This window comes from Nansenia antarctica (genome assembly GCF_963989245.1).
Source record: "Nansenia antarctica genome assembly, chromosome: 2".
NCBI lineage: Eukaryota > Metazoa > Chordata > Actinopteri > Argentiniformes > Microstomatidae > Nansenia > Nansenia antarctica.
The window spans coordinates 60,768,095-60,780,098 of NC_137675.1; the positions used below are offsets into that span (position 1 = coordinate 60,768,095).

Below are 12,004 nucleotides of genomic sequence, written 5' to 3' on the forward strand. Positions count from 1 at the left end.
ACCACATCCTCATCCATGACTCCAGTGGTGGACAGCTTAGACCAGAAATAAAAATGGATGATTTTTCAACATCTTTTCCCTCAGCTATTCGTAGATGTTTATTGCCACATGTATGTTCACTCCTATGATGCTGTTTATCAAGTGTTGTTATAGATACAAGCAGTTTACCAGCTTCCTCTATTACACTTTGCTGAAGGAAATGTAGTTAATGATTGATAGTATCGATGTAATATAAAATATCTCCTGAAGGTACTTTGGATTCATTTGCATCACCACATACGTGTTGGCATTAATATTTAACCTCATTTGGTCATTAGTTGTCAGTCTTGTTTGTGAAATCGACTGTGTACATAACCCTTGAGAGAACTACTGTCAGAGAAAATTCAACAAATTACAAATGAATCGTAATCTCAAATGAATGTTCATCTTGTCTTTAGCTCTCCTTGTTTACTGAATGTCCAACAGCTATCTTAAGATCGATCTAGCTCAGACAGGGAAGACTGTCTAAATCTGTTCAATAATGCATTTCTAATTATTTGTGAACATTTGAAGGCCATTACATCAGAGAGAACCATACTTTATCATCTATATAATGAAGTGACAGAAAGAGATACAAAAACGGTCAAGAGGCTAGAGAGAAGCAAACAGAGAGATTGGCATTAATTGCAAGCGGACCACAGGAGAATAAAGAAGCCAGGCAAGACACAGCCAGTGCACACACTTGTAGTCATAGCTACAGGACTTAGTCATTGTGAAATGTTTTGACATGTCCTCCTGCTGTTGGTGTCTGCTGGTTGAAATGGCTGGTCAAATATTGAAATAATGATAACATTTAGCTGCTATTGTTGTTGTCATGACATGTCCACTGCCTGTGGTGAATTGGCACACCTGTCTGCAATCTGGCAATCAACTCACCACTACTAATACTGCTGCTAGTCAACGCCGGATCGTTGCCATTCACGGTTTGTTCATGTGCCACGCTTCCAGCTCTGTAACCCTCCTTGTCCAACCCTTGTTCTCCCTGTCCTCAGCCTGCCTGACCCCTGCCTGTCTACCCACCTGCCTGCTCAACCCCTACTTATCTGACTGCTCACCTGCCTGTTTGACCCCTGCCTGTCTGACTACCCACCTGCCTGCCAGAATGTTGTAATTTGCGTAAAAGTGGGGTATCCATGCTTTTTTGCATATGCAACGTTTATAAATGACCCCCTTGGTGACTGGGAAGGCCACTGAAGAACACTGAACTCATTGTCATGTTCATGGAACCACTTTGAGAGGGCTTTTGCTTTGTGACATGGTGCATTATCATGCTGGAAGTAGCCATTAGAAGATGGATAAAACAGCCATGAAGGGATGCACATGGTCAGCAACAAATAGGCTGTGGCATTCAAGCGATGACTGATTGGTAGTAACGGGCCCATGGTGTGCCAAGAAAACATTCCCCACACCATTACACCACCTCCACCAGCTTGTATATGCTGGGTGTGGTGAGGTTTTATGGTTGGAGACAGTTCATTACTGTGTCTGAGAACATTCTGACAGTACAAAGACTCACACCGCCAGTGGTGCAAACAGTTGGCCTCCGGGAAAGAGAAAGGGCAGATATACTGTATATAGTTCAAATAAAGTTTCGATAATAGTCAACCCTTTGTCAACCTCGAAAAGAAAAATTTGAAGATATTTCAAAGTGGTTGGTTTCTACAATGATAGTCACAAATTGATAGGACAACTGGGCAGCAGCCAAGGACCAAGGTTCAGAGGCATCCAATAAATACTGATATGGTTTATAATAAGACCGGCCACAAACTGTTTTAGGAGAACAATTGAAGCAAAATGTGCTGTATATTTCTCGGCCTCTCTGTCTCCCCCCTTTCATCCCTTATGACTTTTGAGCACACTCAGGGCAGGGTTTTATTGATGAATACATTACACGAGGAGTGCAGCCGTTTGTGCCTGATGTCATCCTGGGATGGAGTTTCGGGGTGAATAAATCATTTTTGTGTCTTCTCTGGCTTCTGGCTGTGGTCTTGGTGACGCTGTGACAGTCTTATTGACCTACACAGCAGGAGGTGTGATGAACAAAACCATTCACTCCGTCTCAGGGGTTTGGGTTTGGATATTCAGCAAAAGTAGGAGTGTTGGAAATCCTGTTTAGCTCTTTATGGCATGTATTTAAGCATCTTGTTCAGTACTAAAAAGTACCATGTGGCCCAGGCTGTACAATTGTACCATTGTACTTACAATAACACAGCGCAGTATCTATTAGATTTGTCCATTAGATACTATCTTTTGTGTATTCGATACTATCATTCGATACTATCTAAGGCACAAAAAGCCCAGCACTGATGGTGGGAGGTTATGAGGTGACTGACATGGAGACCACAGTCTCTGCAGAGGGAGATAAGCTAGCTCTCCCCCATTTGACCCTCTCAGTCTTAATCCTCAAGTCCAGATGCTATCTCACCCATGCTCCAGCGCTGTGATAATTTCACCTGTTGCGTTTGGACCTGCGTCCTTTTTGCGCTGCCTGAAAATAAAGCCCCTAGATGGAAAAAGAGAGAAAGAGTCTCTAGTGGCATCCCCTAGTGGTGAGAAGCGGGAACAGCGGGAGATCCAACATCAAGTTGTCACAAAGCCAGGGTTCTTAAGAGCAACCCAACCCTGGTGTGTGTGTGTGTGTGTGTGTGTGTGTGTGTGTGTTCGATCTTGAATCAACGCAGCCCGTTAACACGTGGACAGACGCAGAGACACGATAATCAACTCTGACAGACAGTCACACACGGACACACACACACACACACACACACACATAGACGCACACATGTACGCACAAACAGACACACAGAGATACAGTACTCGTGCAGCTCCTGCTGTTGAAGGTCTTGTTACAGACCCCGGGAGCTTGGGTGAATAAGACCCTGCTGTTCAACCGTTGGATCAGCATCAGCATCAGATCCAGAAATGACCAGGAGGGATTGTTTCTGTCTCTGTTATAGTGTGTTATACTGGGTTATACTGTATTATACTGTGTTATACTGTGTTATACTGTGCCTCCTACGTCTATGAGGGAGCGTTGGGGGAGCGTTCGTCCATGTAGGTTTTTAGCTGCCATGTTTTTTTTTACGGCAATGACCTCGGACAGATTGAAATGTCACTCAGTGTCACATGAGTTATCTTCTGTATTGGGACGGGCCCACTGTGTGTCAGGCAGACAGCATGGTGATAGACACATTCATGGGCCGTGGAGCATTAAACTTCCTGGCAATCATAGAATCAACATGATACAAATGACAGCTATTTCAGCTTCTGTGCTGGTAGAGCAATACCAGGTTAGAGCAACCCCCCCCCCCTACAATCTACTTTCTCCCCAGAAACACAGTTATATGAGTTACATACAGTAGCTATTCCTCCACACTCCAGACCACCTCTGTCCACAGGTCCATTGAATTTCATTTCTTTATTGCTTGTCATGGCTACGTTGTGTTATTCCTTCTACGTACTCCCTCCTGAGAGAGAGAGAGAGAGAGAGAGATGTAAGCAATTTTAGGCCTTCTATGTAACCTGAAGGGACTACATAGTAACCAATAGGGCTTCTACTGTAGAATTATTTTTTTGTAACAATTCATTCTTCTTGGAAGTCAATGGCAGTAAATGGGAAAGTGAAAAATCGGTATTTTCAGATTTGAACAATCAACTTACATCAGAATGTCCCCTCAAAAGGAACACAATGTTTGTCAGTACGTTGTAGCAGACAGATGAGTGAATGATTGTTTTTTGTTTGTTTCCCATACACTCAAACTGTCTCCTCATAGGAATGATTATGCTCTGTCAATAAAGGATGCCCCCATCATCAAACCATTGGATTTTAGTAGCTAGATTTAAGTGAGCATTTATTTTTCTTCTCTCATTGAGAGACCCTGCATAATAGAGAGAGAGAGAGAGAGAGAGAGAGAGAGAGAGAGAGAGAGAGAGAGAGAGAGAGAGAGAGAGATGTTTCACGTAGAGACACCAGGTTGAGCTCGGGACAGGACATATGGGCTGCAGCCCTCTCAGCAAGGCTGTGACTGTGTTGTCACACCAAGTCAAGCGAGGGTGGCCTGCGTCACAGAGGCAGTGCCAGTCAACCCCAGACTCCTCTTTGTGTGAACTTTCATCCTCACACACAGGTGATACGAGAGAATGACCTATTTCTCTTTTCCCTCTCCCACCTCTGAAGGTCCTTACAGTACTCACATACTTCCATTATCTCTCTATCCCTGATTCTCTCTCTCACACACACACACACACACACACACACACACACACAGGTACGTAGGATGCCTCCTTGCAAGAGACCAAAGTCAAGACCTGATGGAGGCCACTGTGAGGGGACGATAGGACAATTACACCACTTTGATTTTGGAGGTAGTCCTGACACCGTAGCATAGAAGGGAGAAGTGGCATGGCTCACATTGGCAAGCAGCAGAGCTATCAGTGGGGCTTGTGGGTCCCTATCATCCTCCTGGCCCTGGAGTTGCAGCCTCTGGAGCCTCATCCTCCAGCTCCACTAGTCATGTAAGCAATTTACCATTCGAGGGCGGGGGTTGTGGAGACATTTACCACTGGTACAGGGTTGTGGCACGAGGCGAAGCCGAGTTCAGAATACATATATCCTTCCACCACAGAATACAGTCCCATAAACAAGATCAACGATTGCATTGTAGGCTAGGCCACATTCACTTGCCTTCAGCACAGGTGTTCTTAATCAGATTGATTGGGAGGCGCATTGATACTGGAAATGCGGTTGGAGCTGAACTGAAAGGAGTTGGGGTATTTACCACTGTTGCTAGCCAATCAGAATCCAGTATCCAAACATGCGTGTTGTAGAAGCCCCTATATACAATACATACTAAGGCCTTTAACAAGGTTTACTGTTTACACACTGACCCATCGTAAATCTGTCCATTTGGTTGGGGTTAATGTTGGTCAAACAGCATGGATGACGTAAAAGACACGCATGAACTTCATTTCAACCCCTTTATGACCATGCGGTTCTGAGTATGCCCGGCCCCCGGCCCCCAGTCCTCCATCCCCCTCCTCACCCCCCTCCTTCAGCAGTCACCTCGCTCTGCGCTCATTAATCACACCAGTCCACCAGCAGGTCATCTCTGGGGTACTGGAGGCTACGGAGGTGAGGAGTGCCCAGGAGGGGAGGGGGACGGGGGACGGGGGGGTGGGAGGGGAGATGGCTGGTACTGTAGTGAGGGCTCCACAGAGGGGGAGAGGAGGGGGAGAGGAGGGAATGGGAGGAGAGATGGCTGGTGTGAGGGCACCACGGAGGGGCCGAGACTGAGACGGCGGCTGAGACAGCTGTTCTTAGACAAATCAGGCCATCCATCAGAGTGACAGGTGCTGAGGGAGACATGCTGATCAGCCAGATGCCAGGAGATTACCTCAGGTAGAGAGCGTTCCCAGGCAATCACTGTGAAATAGCTGCCTCCTTAACCCCCCCCGCCCCCAACCCATCCACCCTCCCCTCCCTTCAATCACCTTCCCTTCAACTGTGCCCCATTCTTTCACTCAGGTGCATTCAACATTGTGTAGGCGACTTGATTCATAAAGCTCTAGCTGTGGACTAGTCCACTGGCCCGGGTGACAGAGTATCAAAGTGAATTAGGTGGGATAAGTGGGCCTATTGCTCGCCACAGTGTATTAGATGTCCTCCTGCAATAGGCTTCCTTCTGTTGATGTAGATCTCTAACTCTATGTCACCCCTTTCTTTTTTGTTTACTCCCCATACAGCTTTACCAGTCTCTCAGCATTACTAGTATGCCCCCGCCACACACACACACACACACACACACACACACACACACACACACACACACACTTGTAGCACATTTTGCAAAAGTGATGATAGTCACAAGATGTCACACCCCAGGAGATAATACACCACATCTCACACACAGACACAACAGTACTAAACACTTCACATGGAATGCTTCTTAGCACAAAGGAGAGGATAGGTGCATGTAGGTTATATATATTCTATTTGACCTATAGCACAGGTGAATAAAACCCATAACTCATGTGTTATCAAATCATACTGAACATTATCTTAGACAGTGGGGATGTACAATAGGTGTATACACTATTGGCGCTTTTCCACTACCGTGCCGTACCGTGCCGGGCCGCGTGATCCCGTTTTGTTTTGCTTTCTCCACTGCCAACCGAGCCGTACCGGGCCATAGTACCCATGCCGTTTTTAGTTCCAGTTCGAGAGGGGTACTTTCGGTACTTTCATGCCAGGCTGTGTGTGATGTGTGACGCTGCAGACCGTTGATTGGTAATGGTAATTATGGTGATGTGCTGTGCCTATGCTAGACCGTTCCTCAGTCCGGCGCGCTTCATCATCCCCCTTCTAAAACTGCCATCTCCCCTTTTCATTCCTTATGTCATTCTATCAATGAACATGGTATTACTGTTATTTCAACATTCAAGCCTCTTTCACACATAGTTCCCTATAATTTCCATGGAATCCCAAGCTGTGCCGACCAGGCGTTTTCGCCGTTCACTCATGAGCCAAATGCCAGTAGATTCGCGTTCCTAAAAAATAAAAAAATTTGGACTTTTATTCTGAAATCATTTTTTTAGGACTTTTATTCTGAAATCATTTTTTAAGGACTTTTATTCTGAAATTATTTTTTAAGGACTTTTATTCCGAAATTATTTTTTAAGGACTTTTATTCAGAAATTATTATAAGTGCTCTTATGACACTTAACTCCTCCTACTGTCACCGCTCGTTCCTGGTCTGTTGTGTATAAAGGAGAACGTATCCTACCTGTACCATACCAAACTTTTCAAATGCGTGCCGTGCTGAGCCGTATTGGGACAAAAGTATTGGGACACCAGAACATCACACCCATATGTGTTTGTTGAACTTCTCATTCCGAAACCATAGGCATTAATATGGAGATGGTCCCACCTTTGCTGCTATAACAGCTTCCAATCTTCTGGGAAGACTTTCTACTAGATTTTAGAATACGGTTGCAGGGATTTGCTCCCATTCAGCCACAAGAGCATTAATGAGGTCAGACACTGATGTTGGGCGAGAAGGACCTGCTCGCAGTCTGTGTTCCAATTCATCCCAAAGGTGTTCGATGGGGTTGAGGTCAGAGCTCTGTGTGCAGGCCAGTCAAGTTCTCCCAGACCAAACTTGGCAAACCATGTCATTATGGACCTCACTTTGTGTATGGGGGCATTGTCATGCTGAAACTGGAAAGGGCCTTGCCCAAACTGTTGCCACAAAGTTGGAAGCATACAGTAGTCTTGAATCGCATGGTATGCTGTAGCATTAAGATTTCCCTTCACTGGAACTGGAAAACAGCCCTAGATGATAATTATGTCCACATACTTTTGTCCATATAGTGTATGTCTACTCTACACACACCAAAAAAGCTATTCTGTGTGTACAATATGACACAACACACACACACACACACACACACACACACGCACACGCACACGCACACACACACACACACACACACACACACACACGCACACACACACACACACACACACACACACACACACACACACACACACACACACACACACACAGTCACACACACACACACACACACACACACACACACACACACACACACACACAGGACCATCACTCGTGAATAGCACGAATTAAGTTACTTTAATGCTAGAAAACAGCTCACATTGTTGCACAAAAATGCAATGAGGCCCTAAGTGCTTTCGTTGTGCACCAACGGTTATGATAACGGAGGCAGAGCTGGTATTGGGTAAGACTTGTGCAGAGGCATAGTGACGTTTTTACGCTATTCCGTGAGATAAATAGCAGCGCCCCGAATCTCCGGTCCGAAACGACCAGTCGATTGTGTCGGGCGACTTCAGGAGTCATCGAAAATGAACTACAATTTATAACTTAAACACATTTTACATTTATGTCAGTTTGTTCAACAATGTTAATCGGATTTGGGGCGTTTTGGGACCGGCAGATGTGTCTCAAGGTGCATTAATGGACTCTATCCGAGTGATGTTACCTCTTGGTTTTGAGACAAGGACTTGATGGTCGCACAAGGTAGTTTTTGTATTTTGACAAAGTTCGAGTATTTCTTCACAACACTCGGTTCCAAGCCCATAGAAGCGGAACAGTCATGGAAATGCGCACCGGACAAATGGACAAACCGCGAAATACCATGGACAGCGTATAAAGCGCACAGGAACGCACAGGTATGCCAATAGGAAAATGTCTCACTTGAATAACCGACACGTTGCAGATGCATTTTTTTCTTTAGCAATAATAGAATAGTGGTTTAGCATTTGAACTTCTCTTATCCAAAAAGCATCTGAAGATAATCTATTAACATGAGAGACTCAAATGTTTTATTATTATAATTAATTATAATAGGCTAAAGTCAATTATTATATTATATTATTATAATTAAATGTCGACTGTGACAATAAACATTTTAGTATAGCCTATGTTTGCAAATTCATGGATGTTTCATGATTTTTTACGATAATTGCGATGTGATGGTAAATGAATAATGAACTGTGACTAATTTGCAGGGTGCGAAATCATGCATGTTTGTTTAGGGAACAGTTTGTTTTGGAAGCTCCATTGAACAATCAGTGGACTGTATGTTAAGTTTTATATGTAGCATAATCATTTACTTTTAGTTTTGAGTTTAAATGACACTAATATTTATTAGTGTCGCCAGCACCTCGTGTTTTGCGGTGTGCGTTCTCTTCTTTTCCAATTAACTAAGATTTATTAGGCCTATAATCTTCTATATGTCATTTATTATAATTAACTCACAATGAACTTGCAAATATTAAACTCCAAAAACTCGGGCAACTCTAATGCATTATTCATGAGTTAAAATAGAAACATTGTGACATTATTACCCAAGTATGACAACAATGTGCGCTCTGTTTTCCGAAACATACCTCGGGGGACATTGTATAAGTGTTATTTTAAATTAGCTCAAAAATGTAATTCAGATGTATTCATGTCGCATGTAGACTAGTGTACAGTAGATGGCTCGAGTGATGAGGTGGACACGCACATTGCCAGGTTAGTATTCAGGGCTTCAAATGTCAAACCCAGACAATGTAACTTAGTTTCCATATCATTGCTATGTGTATACTCCCAACACAGGCTGGGGGATGGACGTCATCTCTGTGTTTTGGACCGCGGTTCAATGAATGTCGACGTCAGACCGCTTATTTGTGCAACAGGTTTCTCAAGCTATGGGTTTGCTAAGGCTCATCCAATAACTGGAACAATGACAGGTCAAACGTAGAACCGTAGCAGAACCATGCAGATTATGTACATAGCCAATTCTTAGGCGAAAGGCTATGTGTGTTTCTTTTTCCACTTGATTTAACTCTCAAGATAAGTGAGATACATAGTGTCTTTTTTACTTACTCGGTCTCCATTATACTCCAACGATGCTTCTAGAAACCTAAATAAAACAATCATTCATAAATAATGATAACAAAATAAAATACATATGTACCTTCTGCCTAAAAGCATTTCTGTGCACAAGGTGGACCAGGGGAGCAGAGGTGGAACTTTGGAAATACTTCAGAATGGTCATCATAACAACAACAGCACTCCTACAATTCATGATTTCATTACTGTTTTTCATCCACAATACGTGGTTAGATACTGCAAGATGTCCTGAGGGAACACAGACCCTTTTTAAGTACAGTAATAGGTTACCGTAGCACCAGGTTGCTTTAAAATAATGTTGGGATTTCCATTTATGCTAATAACAGGTCAGTTGTTTGTCTTCCCAGCCCCATGAGCCTTTCACTCTTCTGACTCAAGAGGCTCAAGATCCGACCCCCTGACACTGACCCTCAACCTTCCAGGATGAATGACCTTGAATGCACATCTCTCCCTGGGGGGCTCAACCTGTCCTCCATGGCCTCCATTGGCTACTCCACAGTCACCAACACCTCCCTCAATGAGTCAGCTGGAACAATGCCCTTCCAGGGGAGCAGTGTGGTCACTGCGGTCATCTCCCTGACCGTGTTCGTGGTGGGTCTTCTGGGCAACACTCTGGCCATCTATGTGGTCTTTCGCTATGCCAAGATGAAGACCGTCACCAACATGTACATCCTCAACTTGGCCCTGGCTGACGAACTCTACATCCTGGGCATTCCTTTCCTCACCACTCAGAACGTACTCTCCTATTGGCCGTATGGCGAGTTTCTCTGTCGCGTGGTCATGACGGCAGACACCATGAACCAGTTCACCAGCACCTACTGTCTGACTGTCATGAGCATCGACCGCTACCTTGCCGTGGTGCATCCCATCCGCAGTGCAAAGTGGAGGAGGCCGCAGGTGGCCAAAGTGATCAACACCATGGTGTGGGTGGTGTCATTCCTCGTGGTGATTCCAGTCATCATCTTCTCTGACGTGCAGGACGAATTCCACTCCTGTAACATGAGCTGGCCGGAGACTGACCACGTCCTGTGGTCCACAGCCTTCATCCTCTACACGAGCATCTTGGGCTTTTTTGGTCCCCTGCTGATCATCTGCCTCTGCTACCTGCTCATTGTCATCAAGGTTGAGTACTGTTTTTATGGTGTTGTTGTTCCAGTTCTATTCAAGTCTCTATCAGTCCCTTCTAACTGCCCCTACCTTTGTTCACTGATCTGATCGGTGTAAGCAGTATGGCTCAAGATTCATGAAGCCTATTGAAATCTATCACCATTTTATTTTGCTAACATTAAAGGGCTAGGAGCTAGTCTTGGGGAAGGAGGTATGAACTTAACTAGAAGGAGGCCTCAATTGGTCCTACCCTTGATTGATTTTAGGTAACTCAACCCTCTGTGTTTTATTGTCTGGCTTCCCTAATCTCTATATGTGACTTAACCACAGCATTTTCATAAAGGCACTCAACCAATCAAATGTTCCCATTCAGGTGAAGTCGGCGGGGGCACGGGCAGGGCTTACCAAGCGGCGCCGGTCGGAGAGGAAGGTGACCCGCATGGTTGTGATCATCGTGGTGGTGTTCGTCCTCTGCTGGCTGCCCTTCTTCACCACCAATATAGTCAACCTGGTTATCATCATCCCTGAGAACAGCCTCACCGCCGGGTTCTACTTCTTTGCCGTCACCCTTACCTACGTCAACTCCTGTGCCAATCCGCTGCTCTACGGCTTCCTCTCTGAGAACTTCAAGCAGAGCTTCCGGAAGGTTCTGTGCATCCACAAGGTCAACGGGGTTCCGCACACGCATAAGATGGTGACGCAAGAGACTCTGCCCTCACTTTAACGGGCACATGCCGAATAACCAGGTAGGTCAATCTGCAGAGATCCCCACAGGCTGTTATATCTCATTAAAATGACTAGGAGGGCACAGAACAAACAGACTCGCATCCAAAAGTGTAAAGCTTTTGTTAACTGCACTCACAGCTCATCTCATTGTCACACAACTGCTGTATAAGTCTGAGGGTAAGTGAGGCGGACAAGAATTCCTCCTCCTCCTGATAGTGTCATTATTCATGATCAGTGGACATGGAGCTACGCTGGTCTGTTGGTGTGCTGTGTCATTTACACCCGCCGGGAGTGTAAAGGGTACTACTGATTCCTTCTCTCCCTGCTGTTGACGCTTACAGTGTTTGCATTTGTAATGTGGTGTACTATGATGCTCACTGTCGCTGTGTGTGTGTGTGTGTGTGTGTGTGTGTGTGTGTGTGTGTGTGTGTGTGTGTGTGTGTGTGTGTGTGTGTGTGTGTGTGTGTGTGTGTGTGTGTGTGTGTGGGTGGGTGGATGTATGTGGGTGTGTATATTGATTGTCACAGCTTTCTCCCTTTGAGGCTATCTGTATCTAATGCCCTCCGATTGTGTGAATGTGTTTCTTTGATACAACAGTGTGAGAATGAGAAAGGGAACAGTTGGAGAGAGGAGCCTGAGGAAAGACACAACCTTTGCTTTACCTTATCACAAATACATAGAGAGCTGTCATCTGG

At 45.0% G+C, this 12,004-nt stretch overlaps 1 protein-coding gene across 1 annotated transcript; it reads left to right on the top strand.

Annotated features, from left to right (window-relative positions):
- Positions 1 to 4,441: 4,441 nt before the first annotated feature.
- LOC308150385 (somatostatin receptor type 5-like) lies at positions 4,442 to 11,307 on the top strand (the record flags this gene model as incomplete). Its single annotated transcript, XM_080523225.1, has 4 exons — positions 4,442 to 4,554; positions 5,095 to 5,170; positions 9,855 to 10,598; positions 10,957 to 11,307. The coding sequence occupies 4 exons, from the start codon at positions 4,442 to 4,444 to the stop codon at positions 11,305 to 11,307; spliced, it is 1,284 nt and encodes a 427-aa protein (XP_080379351.1).
- Positions 11,308 to 12,004: the final 697 nt, after the last annotated feature.